This window comes from Ornithorhynchus anatinus, chromosome 21, assembly GCF_004115215.2.
Source record: "Ornithorhynchus anatinus isolate Pmale09 chromosome 21, mOrnAna1.pri.v4, whole genome shotgun sequence".
Lineage (NCBI taxonomy): Eukaryota > Metazoa > Chordata > Mammalia > Monotremata > Ornithorhynchidae > Ornithorhynchus > Ornithorhynchus anatinus.
This window is the reverse complement of record NC_041748.1, coordinates 13,495,741-13,510,737: the sequence shown is the minus strand read 5'-3', so window position 1 is coordinate 13,510,737 and position 14,997 is coordinate 13,495,741. Positions and strand designations below refer to the sequence as shown.

The 14,997-nt window shown below is 43.2% G+C and overlaps 1 protein-coding gene across 2 annotated transcripts in view; it reads right to left on the bottom strand.

Moving 5' to 3' along the window:
- Positions 1-597: 597 nt before the first annotated feature.
- FNDC1 (fibronectin type III domain containing 1) overlaps positions 598-14,997 on the bottom strand; it is a 111,446-nt gene continuing 97,046 nt past the window's right edge. For both annotated transcript variants that reach the window (XM_029049128.2, XM_029049129.2), the window contains 5 exons: positions 8,280-8,359; positions 6,017-6,046; positions 4,730-4,891; positions 3,607-3,729; positions 598-1,504 (listed from right to left, as the gene is read on the bottom strand). In XM_029049128.2, the coding sequence (XP_028904961.1) occupies positions 1,389-1,504; positions 3,607-3,729; positions 4,730-4,891; positions 6,017-6,046; positions 8,280-8,359 (511 nt within the window). In that variant the 3' untranslated portion in view covers positions 598-1,388. The remainder of the gene's footprint in view (positions 1,505-3,606; positions 3,730-4,729; positions 4,892-6,016; positions 6,047-8,279; positions 8,360-14,997) is intronic.

The following is a 14,997-nucleotide window of genomic DNA, read 5'->3' as shown; positions in this document are numbered from 1 at the left end:
GTTGCCGAAATGTACATTCCAAGCCCTTAGTACAGTGCTCTGCCCATAGTAAGTGCTCAGTAAATACTGTTGAATGAATGAACAGGGCAAACAGAACTGAACTCGTACAATGGACCTGTGGGGGTGGACTGATGATCCTGAAAATACATTGCCTTTAAAAAAGAAAAAAATTTTAAAAACCCCACTGGTTTATAATGAATTATCTTGTGTTGCAGCACTGAGGAAAGAAAAGCCTCAATAAATCTCAAGGAATAATGACAAATGGTGAAATGGGGTGGAGGGTCTAAATGAGAAAGGAATTAAGCAAGGCTGAACAGAGGCTTTTAAATACTTCAGAACCATAACGGTGGTTTTGGGGACCGCAGGAGGGGAAAGCAGTTCATTCAGTCATATTTATTAAGTGCTTACTATGTGTAGAGCACTGTACTAAGTGCTTGGGAGAGAAAGATGTAATTTTCATCTCCAGAAGGAGATATTGGGTTTAGAAAATATCAAGATCCTCGGTTTGCATGAAGCCTAGCACATCTTTATCGTGAGTAGAATGTCAGCATCATCACCTTTTCCACAGTTGAACAACAGTCACAAAAGAGAACACCATCCTTTCCACAGTTAGTGTATTGTGCATAGTACATGTTCCACAGAAAAATAAAAAGATCTGCAAACAGCACCTGGTACTGAAAAACCTTCGACACACTTATCTAGATACGAGATAAACCTTAGCGATTCTAAATAATGTTCTTGCGGACATATACATATAAAACATGTGAATTTACATGACATGATTTGGTGTATTTGATCCAGCGGCGGGCGAGTCCTAAGTAGAATACATTTGCCTTTGGTGGTAGTTTTTAGTAGCTCAGCAATGTTGCATAGAAAAAAATATGAAACCTAAAAAAAGAGTCTTTGCCAAGTACAGCGGAGTCCATCAACAATGATGGAAACTGATTAGCGTTCATTGAAGCAATTAGAGCATGCTTAGGTTGTTCTTGCAAAATATAGGGAACTTGCATGTTTTGTATGACTTCCACATTTTGGGACTAATAGAGTTAGAAAGTTCCTTGGAGCCAAGATTGGATCCATTGCAGCTGCTTATTTCTGTGCGTTTATTTTTGAGAACCCAGGGAAGAAAAGCCGCACATCTAACTTGAATGCTGTTGGTGCTCCCAAAGCAACCAAATAAAACAGCAGCTCAGATTGAAGATGACAGAAATGTAGGGAATTTTGGCTGAAGATCTCTTGAGCAGCTGTGATTAGGAAGGTCTCTGATGAAGTTTTACTTGATTCCTTTCCCCAAACCAGCTGCTCCCAGCCCCCCTGGGGTGAAATTTATTTCAAGGATCTGATTGGGTTGGGCCCTGTGGTAGACTTGTAGGCTGAGAGTCACCTGGTCACCATTTTCCAGGAATGGGGACACCACATTCATACCAGCCTACGTAGTAATACGATGTCCCGAAACCGATGTGTCCGAATCCCACGGGTTCTTGACGATACTGACGGTGGTAACCTGATGTGGGCAAGAGGGGAGAACGGGACAGAAAAAAATGGTCATATTTTATATAGAAAACAAGAATTTTGATGCATGTGGCTTCCCAGAGAAGACTGCCAATACAGTGTGTAAAAATCCAGCTCCCATAGAAGTAGTTCATTGTGGGCAGGGAATGCATCTGTTGCATTGTGTTATTTTACTCTCCCAAGAGCTTAGTACAGTGCTCTGCACCCAGTAAACTCTCAAGAAATATGCCAGACGACTGACTGGGAATCTGGAAGGTTTGGTGAACCTCTTTCATCAGTCATCATCATCATCATCAGTGATGCTCTCCCAAATGCTTAGTACAGTGCTCTGCATGCAGTAAGTGCCCAATAAATATTTATGGATTGACTGTATGCCAGCACAAGGCTAAAATTCTAGTGCTAAATCTCTGCTGCAGTGGTATTTCCATTGCAGAGATCTTGGATACCTTTCCATTCAACTTCCTTTCTGCTGCCCTTACCAGAGCACCCAGATTTCTGTAAAGGTTAAAGGGGGCATGATACTGTTCTGGGTCAAGGTAAGGGGATACCAAAAGGAAAACACTCAGAAGTCACAAATGTGAGGTGACTGACCAGTCTGGCTCTTCTCTGGCTAGAATTGAGTCTCGGGATGGCCTGTTTAGAAACTGGATACTACTAGAAGTTGCTTATAATTATTATAATAATAATGGTATTTGTTTAGCACTTACTGTGCGCCAGGCACTGTTCTTAGCAGTGGGGCAGATACAAGGTAATTGGGTTGGACACAATCCCTGTCCCATATGGGGCTTACAGTCTTAACCCCATTTTACAGATGAGGGAACTGAGGCACAGAGAAGTTAAGTGACTTGCCCTAGGTCACCCAGCAGAAAAGTGGCAGAGCAGGGATTAAAACCCAAGACCTTTTAACTCACAGGCAGGGAGACCATGCTGTTTCTCCCTTCACTACACTGTCCAGCCACTAGTCCGTTCCGGCAAACTGAAGTCCAGACATGTGTCAGTAATAATGTAACTTCCAAAGGGGCCCAATTTCTATTAGGGAGTAGCTTCTTGTTTGAGGAATCTTTTTCAGTAAGTTAACTCCACTGCACCTGTGGTCAGGTATCAAACATTTTTCTAGCCCCATGGGACTCACGGTCTTAAATCCCATTTTACAGATAAGGTTACTGAGGCCCACAGAAGTGCATTGACCTGTCCAAGGTCACACGACAGACATGTGGCTGAGTCAGGATTAGAACCCAGGTCCTTCTTGACTCCCAGGCCTGTGCTCTATCCACTAAGCCATGCAGCCTAGTAATTTAAGGTGGCTTTTCCAAGAGGAGGTCAGAGGGATTCTAAAGTGTCAGTGTCTCAGATGAATTATGTATTGCAAAGCAATATCTTTATCGCCCGCCCCCCCCCCCAACTGGGCATCTATTCAAAACGGGCCATAACACCTTTAGTCTTGCTGACATATGGCCGATAAAGAACACTTCTTTTTGGAAGTGTATTACTTTAATTTGATGACCTAAACCTGGTCACTGCATGTCACTTATTTAGTGTTCTATCCTGAGCAAACCTTGTGGCAGATACTCTCCTGGCTCTTCATGAAAATTATGATGTGGGAAGGCCTAAAGACATTTTTCACTGAGTTCCTCAAGGGGAAGTGCAGATGTAACCTTTAGTCTTCCTGACATATGACCGATGAAGAACCTTTTTGGAAATGTCATGCTTTAATTTGATGACCTCAACCAGGTCATTCCATGCCATGTATTTAGTGTTTTATCCTATGCAAATCATGTGGCAGATTCCCTCCTGGCTCTTCATGAAGCTTTCAGTTTGGGGAAGCCCTGAGCACATTTTTCACTGAGTTACCCAAGGGGTAGTGCAGACTTAACCCCTCTGGACAAAGGAAACCTCATGAGGGCAGTTCCTGCCAACATCAAATTACACAGATTTCTGCAGAATTTCACCACCAATTCAGACTCCACTGTCACACGGTTCACAATATGTTGCTTGTGAAGACAGTACTGAGACAATAGGTGTGTGTGTTGGCGGGATGGAGGAGAGGAGAGTGGGGTTCAGTGCCTCACCCATTATTTCATGGACTCTTTTTACCTTGAATAGTAGGCAGGGTTTCTATATAGTTCTGAGGTCCCGTTCTTCCATCCAAATGCGAATCCACAAACTGGCAGTGATCTTCACCTCTCCCCCAACTGTCTCCAATGCTGTAGAATGTACCTTGAAGGGAATGTATCAGATACTCGTATGAGTTCAGAGTTTGCTGAGAGACATCCATAGTTTTTTCTAAAGTAAGCTCCTTGTGGGCAGGAAATGTCTACCAATTCTGTTCTGTTGTACTCACCCCAGGCACTTAGTACAGTGCTCTGCACACAAGTAAGTGCTCACCAAGTATGATTTATTGGTTTTTATGGAAGAGGTTTTTTTATTTCCCAAAGAGGGAGGCAAAGGAAAGGTATAGGAAATGGTGCATTGATCAGAAAGGATGACCTTTGAACTTTTTGGTCCTCTGGCTACCTCCATGAATTTTGGACAATATCATAGTTGGAAAATGAATGTGGGTTTTGCTTTTTACTTATTATAATTTGGGTTTACTTCCAACACAGAACTAAAAAGCATAATATATAAATCTGAACTTGTGCTAAACTCATCAGACTACACTTAAACCTGCATCTATCTTGTCTATCTTGCCACCAACCTCTCACCCACATTCTACCTCTGACTTGCAACACCCTCCCTCTTCATCTCTGACAGATAATTACACTCCCCATCGTCAAAATCTTATCAAAGGAACAATTTCTGCAAGAGACCTTCCCTGACTAAACCCCCTTTTCCTTTTCTCCCACTCCCTCTGTGTCACCCTGATTTGCTCCCCTTATTCACCCCTCCACTCAGCTCCATATCAGTTATGTACATCTCCATAATTTATTTAAATTATTGTCTGTCTCCCCATCTAGATAAAGCTCACTGTGGGCAGGGGACATGTCTACCAATTCTGTTGCATCATCCTCTCCCAAGCATTTCGAACAATGCTGTGAACATAATAAGTTCTCAATAAATATGATTGATTGTTGGGGAATTGAAGATTTCTAACTCGTGTCAGAATTCAAGTCCAAGGAAATAGCCAACAGCCCTGACCTGGAACGGGCTATTCTGATATCTGTCAAGCCCAAGCTCTGCCCTAAGTCCACAACCCTGGCAGAGCATGCCACAGACCTACCTTTCAGAGTGTCACTGAGGTAGATTTTGTACCTCAGAGAATTGCAGAGAACAACCCCGACAAACTTCCGGTACCAAGTCCGCTTCACATACTGCTTGCCGCTGCACTCGGTGTAGCTGGGATCATGCTTAAAAGTGAATGGGATCCAGATGGGCTCACCCCCTGGATGAACAAAACAAGAGAATAAACACCCGAGCTCGATCGCAGATTTCACGTTCGGAGATAGGGCTTAGGAGGAAAATGAGATGTTTGGGAGGTAATTACATTGCTTCAACATCTATAAGTCTACGTTAGAATCACATTCCCATTTTGATAGTTTTGACCCAGTCTTTTCTCGAGGGGTGTTGAAGGATTTTTTTTTAATGGACTCGAGTGATGCCAGTATTGTTCTTTGACCTATAAACATTTTTGTTCAAATTCTTATTAATTTATAAATTATTTATTTTAATGTCTGTCTCCTCCACTAGACGGTAAGCTCATTGTGGGCAGGAAACATGTCTGCCAACTCTATTGTAGCCAACTCTCTCAAGTGCTCAGTACATTGTTCTGCACACAGTAAACACTCAAATATGTTCTGTTATTGATCTTGTATATCCTTATATATGTAGCAGCAAAGATAAATGACCTCCAAAATGTTAAAATTTAGATAAGTGTTTTTCATTTTTAGTTTATTTTTTGTTGTTTATTTTAATGGTACTTGTTAAGCATGTACTATGTGCCAGGCACTGTATAAGCACTGGGGTAGAGACAAGCTAATCAGGTTGGACAGAGTCCATGTCCCATATGGGGTGCCCGGTCTTCATCCCCATTTTACAGATGAGGTAACTGAGGCCTTTTGAAGTGAAGTGACTTGCCCAAGGTCACACAGCAGACCCGGGCAGAGTCAGCATTAGATACCAGGTCCTGCTGATTCCCTAGCCCGGGCTCTAGCCACTAGGCAATGTTGCTTCTCAGTTTTTCCCACTCTGGTCTAATTGGAGACATCATCACTTCACACTGTGTGTCCCACACAATGGGTGTGATGTATCTACCAACAGCTATAATGTCATATTGTACTCTCTCAAGCTCTTGGTAGAGTGCTCTGCATACAGGAAGCGCTCAATAATTATGATTGAGAGATGGCATGGGAGTTATGGTTTGAAACGTTTCTTAATTTCATCCCTTTCACCCCTGCTCATCAGTTACACTAGTAGCATCCCATAAAGCTCTGAAAAACTGCAGGATTCAGATTGGCTATCCTTCATTTCTATCACTGAAGCCCTGTATCAAGGCAAAAGTGAAACTTACCAGGTGGCCGAACAATGAGCAATGGATTATCTGAAAGGACAAAAAAACAAAACCCAAAATTAGTTGAATAGTCTTACCTTCCTCCTCATTTTCCCGAAGAGTTTTATTTCCTTCAAGCATCTCCTAGTTTGCCTTATTGACATTATTATTATGACTATACCCACTCTGGGGATTGCAAATTGCTTGACTCAGTAGTAAAAGATGGAAAGGCTTCTTTCAGAAATGGCAAAATTCTTCCTTAGTATTTACCTTCAAAGGCTTTCCTTAAGGAATTGCTCTTTCTTTATTCACCCATTTCCCTAAAATTAATTGATAAGCCATGTAGATTTTCTGTTGTTCTCTGACAGCATTCCTGTCCTGGCAAAGATTGCTATAAGATTATTAAGTGGCTCACTGACTGGTTTAGAGAACAGGTCTCTTCCCCATTTCTCCACTTAGCATAGTATTTTACAAGAACCAGGGACTAAATCAATACCCTTACCCCAATAGAGTGATCAATAAATACCACTGAAGGATTATTATGGTCAGCCCACATGATACCAGCTTTATATCAAACACTCTTGGGTACACTTGCTGTAATTAACTGAAAATGCTCCTTTTGAGACACCATCTGTTCGACAAGCCAACTGGCCAGAGGTTTTCAAATTAAAGACAAATATTTACTTAATGTTGGGGATCATTTTGAAAAGGCCCAGCCCTCTGAGCCCCACTAAACAAGCCCCATGGAAAAAAATGAACCCCTTTATTTATTGGGCTACTTAACTGCATTTCCTCTTGGCATCTCTACTCACTTTAGGGCAAAAACATAAAATTCTGCCTGTAGCTTTTTTTTTTGGTATATGTTAGTCACTTACTGCATGCCAGCTGAGGTGCTAGGATAGATAAAAGCTAATCAGGTTGGACACAGTCCATGTCCCACATGGGGCTCACAGTCTTAATCTTTATTTTACAGATAGGTAACTGAGGTACAGAGCGGTGAAGTGATTTGGCCACGGTCACACAGCAGATACTTGGCAGAGTGGGATTAGAAACCATGACCTTCTGACTCCCAGGCCCACGCTCCATCCACTAGGTCATGCTGCTTCTCATCAGCGTTAAGTAAAATGTTCAAACTTTCCCTCCACCCTCCCACATTTGAACTGTTACATTAATCATCCAGTTGTCAATTTACCCTTGAAATTTCGGTAGTAGGTGAAGTAATGGGTAAGTAGGCAAAATAAGTAGCAGGAGCATGTTTTTGTACCGAATGCTATGATTTATATCAGGCACTTAACTAAGTATTGAGTACATGACTCCTGTCCATTGACATCTGGCGAAGTACTAGATTATTATCACCTTTTTAAACTTTTTTTTTAAAATGTCTCACAAATAACCTGAGAAATACATTCTCCCAGTAAAACACTTAGAGCAAGTCCCTGGTTAGGCCCCTCTGTTTGCTTCCATAGACAACTGAAAAATCCTTTTGGTTTTCCCATAATCAAGTAAATAAATTCCATGAAATTCTATGCATTAACACAGTGTGCAAAGGAAATTGCAAAGGCACTCTGTCTGCCTCTCCATTGTACAGACAAAATTTCTTCCAAGAGTCGTCATGTGGGATTTGGTTCAAATTGCTATTTATGCAATGCAGTTTTAACATCTTCCCATGCTAGAGTTGCTATGGTGGATTTACAATTATATCATTAGTTGAAAATGTGAAAAACCTCTGCTTGGGTTATGTCTGTCTCTAGGTTGGCAAGTTTACATTTCTCCTCAATGTCTTCCACTGCTGTTTCCGCTACCCTATCTGCCTATCAAACACCAGTAGGAGCACACCCTAATTGAAAGTATGAATTGGAAGAAAATAGTTACTTTTCAGATGAAATTTTCTGTCAACTAGACCAATTGCACTGAAGAAATCAGGCTGATTATTCCCCCACTCAAAAAGAAATTTTACTAGGTTCCTCTCAGATCATTTTAGCATTCTTCAGCTATTCATAATGACAAGGATTAGAACTGACAGCATAGCCTTCAGTTGTGTTAAAACTCATTCCACACTGTTGGAAACTATACATTGCAAAATTCTCTTTTTGTTTATCTAGGAAATGCAAATGAAAAGTCATTCTGCTTCCATAAAGTAAAGGGCTCTGCAGTAATATATTGTTTTAATGGAAAATTAGAAGCAATATCACTCAGACACAGAGAGCAGGAAGTATTTTGTGATCAATTCTTTTCTGGTAATTGTTAAGCAATTCAGTTCTCTAAAAGAGTAAAAGTGTCATACCTGATTCTGTAACGAAGAAGACGGAAGAACTGACAGGTCCATAACCATAAGGATTTTTTGCTTGCACTTTAAAGTAATACCTAGATCCATAAAAGGAGAAAATTTTGAGAGAACTACCCCTTGAGTTTCTTGGTAACAATTAGAATGCCATAAATAATGAACACGGAATGAATTATTGCATCTTTTCTAAACAACCTCATTTTCATAGGCTGTGCAAACTTTGGCCTGGGGGTAGAGAGCAGTTGAAAAAACTCTTTGCCCAAGGCTTGATGTGTGAACTTGGTCAGTTATTTCTGGTGAAGTCGTGGTAGTAGGAGAAGTAGGAAGAGGAGGAGAAGGTGGAGGAGGAAATGGAAGTGGTGGAGGAGGAGCAAAGTTATTTATTGAGTGCCCACTGGTGCGATATACTTTAATAAGTCCTTGGAAAAGTCCAACAGGCATGGCACACATTCCCTGCACCTAAACAGCTTACACTCTAATGGGAAAAACACATGAAAATAATTAAAAATGGGGTACTGAGAAAAAATTAAATGTCCAGACGATCATGAATATACATGTGGATGTGCTAAAAGGGAGGAAATAAATGAATATGGATTAGAGAGTTCTGGGAGTTAATCAAAGAATACTTGCTGGGGAGGCGGAATTTTAGAAGACCTCTGAAGGAGGAGATGCTATAGTCTGTTGCATTGGTCAGGGGTTGTGTGGCAGGGGGATCCATTTGGACAGCTCAAATGAGGTGATGAAGACAGGGGTCCCCGAAACAAGATAAGAGCAAAAGAAGGTAGGCTTGAGAGGAACCAAGAAAGTGAGTGGGAGAAGCATGTAAAGAGGACTGTTCTTTAAGACAGGGATAGTTGGTGGAAATGCTTTAGGCCACTGAAAAGGAGTTTGGCTTTGGCTTGATGATGCCCATGTCTCCCCCATCCTAAAAAAACCCTCTCTCGAACCCACTTCCCCTTCCAGTTATCGCTCTATCTCCCTCCTTCCCTTCCTTTCCAAACTCCTAGAACGAGTCGTCCACACTCGCTGCCTTGAATTCCTCAACTCCAACTCTCTCCTGGACCCCCTCCAATCTGGCTTCCGTCCCCTCCACTCTAACGAGACTGCTGTCTCAAAGGTCACCCATGACCTCCTTCTTGCCAAATCCAGTGGCTCCTACTCTATCCTAATCCTCCTCAACCTCTCAGCTGCCTCTGACACTGTAGACCATCCCCTTCTCCTCCACACCTCATCTCACCTTGGCTTCATGGTCTCTGTCCTCTCCCGGTTCTCCTCTTATCTTTCTGACTGTTCATTCTCGGTCTCCTTCGCGGGCTCCTCCTCCCCCTCCCATCCTCTAACTGTAGGGGTTCCTCAAGGGTCAGTTCTTGGCCCCCTTCTGTTCTCCATCTACGTTCACTCCCTTGGTAAACTCATTCGCTCCCACGGCTTCAACTCTCATCTCTATGCAGATGACACACAAATCTACATCTCTGCCCGTCCTCCCCCCTCCCTTCAGGCCCGTATCTCCTCCTGCCTCCAGGACATCTCCGACTGGATGTCTGCCCGCCACCTAAAACTCAACATGTCCAAAACTGATCTCCTCATCTTCCCTCCCAAGCCCTGTCCTCTTCCTGACTTCCCTGTCACTGTGGATGGTACGACCATCCTTCCCGTCTCTCAAGCCCGCAACCTTGGTGTCATCCTTGACTCAACTCTCTCATTCACCCCACACATCCAATCTGTCACCAAGGCCTGCCGGTCTCACCTTTACTATATCGCCAAGATCTGCCCTTTCCTCTCCACCCAAACGGCTATTTTACTGGTACAGGCTCTCGTAATATCCCGGCTGGATTACTGTATCAGCCTTCTCTCTGATCTCCCTTCCTCCTGTCTCTCCCCGCTCCAGTCTATTCTTCATTCCGCTGCCCGGATCATCTTCCTGCAGAAATGCTCTGGGCATGTCACTCCCCTTCTTAAAAACCTCCAGTGATTGCCTATCAATCTCCACATGAAACAGAAACTTCTCACTCTAGGCTTCAAGGCTCTCCATCACCTTGCCCCCTCCTACCTCTCCTCCCTTCTCTCTTTCTACTGCCCACCTCGTACACTCCACTCCTCTGCTGCTCACCTCCTCACTGTCCCCCGTTCACACCTATCCCACCATCGACCCCTGGCCCACATCCTCCCACGGTCCTGGAATGCCCTCCCTCCTCACCTCCGCCAAACTAACTCTCTTCCCCTCTTCAAAGCCCTACTGGGAGCTCCCCTCCTCCAAGAGGCCTTCCCAGACTGAGCTTCCCCTTTTCCCTCTGCTCCCTCTACTCCCTCCCGCTTCCCCCCTTCACCTCCCCTCAGCTAAGCCCCCTTTTCCCCCTTTACCTCTGCTCCTCCCCCCTCCCTTCCCCTCAGCACTGTGCTCATTTGTATATATTTTTATTACCCTATTTATTTTATTAATGAGGTGTATATCCCCTTGATTTTATTTATCCTGAATAAGTTGTCTTGTTTTTGTCCGTCTGTCTCCCCCGATTGGACTGTAGGCCTGTCAATTGGCAGGGATTGTCTCTATCTGTTGCTGAATTGTAAATTCCAAGCACTTAGTACAGTGCTTTGCACACAGTAAGCACTCAATAAATACTACTGAATGAATTGAATGAATGGAGGGAAGTGAGAAGCCGTTGGAGGGTTTTGTTTTGGTTTTTTTTTGCATGGTATTTAAGCGCTTACTCTGTGGCAGACACCTTCCTAAGCACTGGGGTAGGTACAAGCTATTCAGATTGGACAAAGTCCCTGCCTTACATGGGGCTTTTTTGGTCTTAACCCTCATTATACAAATGAGGTAACCAAGGTAAAGAGGAGTAAAGTGACTTGCCCAAGATCACACAGCAGACAAGTGGTAGATCTAGGATTAGAACCCAGTTCCTTCTGACTCCCAGGCTCTTGCACTCTCCAATAGGCCATGTTGCTTCTATGTTAATACTGTGTTGGCAAAATCAAAGTCTGATATTATGTCAAGGGGGAGGGAGTGGTTCATATGGTCAGAGGAAGCTGAGCGATTAAACAGAATAGAGTTTTCCTTGGTTTTGAGGAGGTCATGGTCTGTGCTTCATATCTATTGTAAGATCCCTGAGGGCAGAGATTGTGTCTATGGGCCCTATTGTACCGAATTCTCCCAAGTGCTTAGTGCAGTGCCTGTCTACTTATTTTGTTGCCTGACTCCCCCCTTCTAAACTGTGAGCCCATTGTGGGCAGGGATTGTCTGTTTCTGAATTGTACTTTCCAAGTGCTTAGTACAGTGCTCTGCACACAGTAAGTGTTCAATAAATACCACTGATTGACTGATTGATTAGATTGTAAATCATTTTTGGGAGGAAACGTGCTTTATTTCTCTCCCAAGCACTTAGTAGAGTGTTTTGCACTCTGAAAGGCACTTCATAAATAGCCTGTTGCATTGAGTTCGGTGGGGAGGCAGAGTTGGAGGCTATGAGGGGCAGCACAGACAGAGAAAAGCTACTTGACACTGTGGGTATATACTTTTTCACACCATAAGAAGGAAAGGAATCATGATAATTCTCAACTACTCAAAGTCTAATTGTGGTCTATTTCCACCTGGGTCTTCTGGGCCTCTTCTTCTTTACTACACTCCAACCTCCCAACATTGCTTGGTCTTAGCCAGGATGTTTCTAGATAACTGTGGTATTTGTTAAGTGCTTACTATGTGCCAGGTATTGTACTAAGCGCTGCGATGGATACAAGCAGAGTAGACGTAGGGAAAGGGCTGGGTCTGGATATGGAAGATCAGTCAATCAGTCATCATATTTATTGAGCGCTTATTGTGGGAGAGCACTGTACTAAGTGTTAGGGAGAGTGCAGTGAAACAGAATTGCTAGACCATTCCCTGCTTACAACAAGCTTGCAGGCTAGAGGGAGAGTGGGGAGGGTGGTCTCTGTGAAGAGCAGAGTACCGTTCCCATTTTCACTCATCTGCATTCTAATATATGACTGGGTGTCAAAACACCCCTAAAGGAACCAAAATGTCCTTAAATCACATCCCTTTTCCCTGGTGGTGATAATCACCCCGGTCAATACCTATTCAGATACTGCTCAAATTGGCTTGATGAATGGGATTCATATACCTTTATAATATCGCCAAGATCTGCCCTTTCCTCTCCACCCAAACAGCTATCTTACTGTTACACGCTCTCGTAATATCCCGGCTAGATTATTGTGTCAGCCTGCTCTCTGATCTCCCTCCCTCCTCTCTCTCCCCGCTGCAATCTATTCTTCACTCCGCTGCCTGGCTCATCCTCCTGCAGAAACACTCTGGGCCTGTCACTCCCCTTCTTAAAAACCTCCAGTGGTTGCCTATCAACCTCCGCACAAAACAAAAACTTCTCACTCTAGGCTTCAAGGCTCTCCATCACCTTGCCCCTCCTACCTCTCCTCCCTTATCTCTTTCTACTGCCCACCCCGCACGCTCCGCTCCTCTGCCGCCCACCTCCTCACCGTCCCCCGTTCTCACCTATCCCGCCGTCGATTCTCCTGGCCACCTCCTCCTGTGGTCCTGGAACGCCCTCCCTCCTCACCTCCACCAAACTACTTCTCTTCCCCTCTTCAAAACCCTACTTAAAGCTCACCTCCTCCAAGAGACCTTCCCAGACTGAGCTTCCCCTTTTCCTTCTGCTCCCTCTACCCACCCCCTTTACCTCTCCACAGCTAAACCCTCTTTTCTCCCCTTTCCCTCTGCTCCTCCCCATCCCCCTTCCCATCCCCTCAGCACTGTACTCGTCCGCTCAACTGCATATATTTTAATTACCCTATTTATTTTGTTAATGAGATGTACATCACCTTGATTCTATTTGTTTGCTATTGTTTTAATGAGATGTTCATCCCCTTGATTCTCTTTTTTGCTATTGTTCTTGTCTGTCCGTCTCCCCCGATTAGACTGTAAGTCCGTCAAAGGGCAGGGACTGTCTCTGTTCCCGGTTTGTACATTCCAAGCGCTTAGTACAGTGCTCCACATAGTAAGCGCTCAATAAATACTATTGAATGAATGAATGAATATACCCAGCTCATACCCCAGGCTGGAAAGCAGATGAAACTTGTCAGAGCAAAGGACAAAAAGGAATGAAGCAGTATGGCCTGTAGAGCACAAGCCTGGGAATCAGCAGGATCTGGGTTCTAATTCCAACTCTGCCACTTGTGTGCTGTGTGACCTTGGGCAGGTCAATTCACTTCTCTGGGTTTCAGTTACCTCACCTGTAAAATGGGGATTAACACCGTGAGCCCCATGCAAGACATGGGCTGTGTCCAACCCGATTTGCTTGTATCCACCCCAGCGCTTAGTATAGTGCCTGGTATGTAGTCAGTGGTTAACAAATACCACAGTCATCATTATTATTATTATTATCATTTGGTTTGGGCAGCACAGTGTTGTGCTTGGAGAACCAACAGGTCCAGAATCTATGCTTTTGCAGGTCCCCTGAGTTTCACATGGTTCTAATCTTGAGGCTCTCAGGTTCATTAGTTTGGACCCAATTAAAATGAGACCAAATTTTTTTTCTCAAATGAAGAGTTGTGCATGCAGTTTATGTGTTCATATCTCATTTAAGAAGAGTTTTTCTTTATTTTTCCCATAACTCAGACACACTCACATGCAATTGAGAACACATGGATTTCAATCTTGCTTCCCCCCATTGGTGTTTTTCCAATTATGCGGTTTTATTTGGTGATTACAGAATTATATAAGGGAAAAATGTGCATTCAATTCAAGTTAGGGATTTGGAATATATAAATGATATTGGCCAGTGTTTACCCTTCCTTTTTTTAAGGGAAACTAAGGGACACACGTGCACATGGAGGATGTTCATGATCATCATCTTTGTCAATGGCATTTATTGAGTGCTTACTATGTGTAAAGTACTGTACTAAGCACTAGGAAGAGTGCAACACAACAGAGGTGGCAGGCATGTTCCCTGTCCACAACGAGCATACAGTCTACAGACAGCATAAATAATTTGTCAGATGTAATTCATAAATGTATATATATATATATATATATACATACATATCTACATTTATATGTAGGAATGTATATCCATAGATATTCCCTTTAGACTGTAAGCTCATTTTGGGCAGGGAATGTGTGTCATGTTGTTGTGTTGTCCTCTCCCAAGAGCTTAGTACAGTGCTCTGCACACGGTAAGTGCTCAATAAATATGATCTATTGATAAGTGCTGTGGGGTTGAGGGTGGGGTGAAAAGCACAAAAGCACAAAGGTCACAGATTCAAGTGCAGGATATCTAGGCTAAGATGATACCTAGGCTGACAATTCCTCTAGAGTGGGCTAGTGGATATAACATATCTGGAATTTCAATTATTTATACTAATGACTGTCTCCCCCTCTAGACTACAAGCTTGTTGTGGGCAGGGAATGTGCCTTTATTGTTATATTTTACTCTCCCAAGCACTTGGTACAGTACTCTGCACACGTTTAAGTGCAGACTGAATGTTCACCCAAGATTAATGGAAAAAAATCAACTGACTTTAAATGAAGGAAACTAGAAACTATGTGACTAATAGTCTAAAACGGGCATCTTTTCAGAGTTGTGCTTTTGCACAAATTGAATTTTGCCAAGGCAGCCTGATTATTATTATGATCTAAAGTAACCAGCCGGTGACTGTAAACTCACTGTGGGTAGGAATCATGTCTATTGACTCTATTGTATTGAACTTT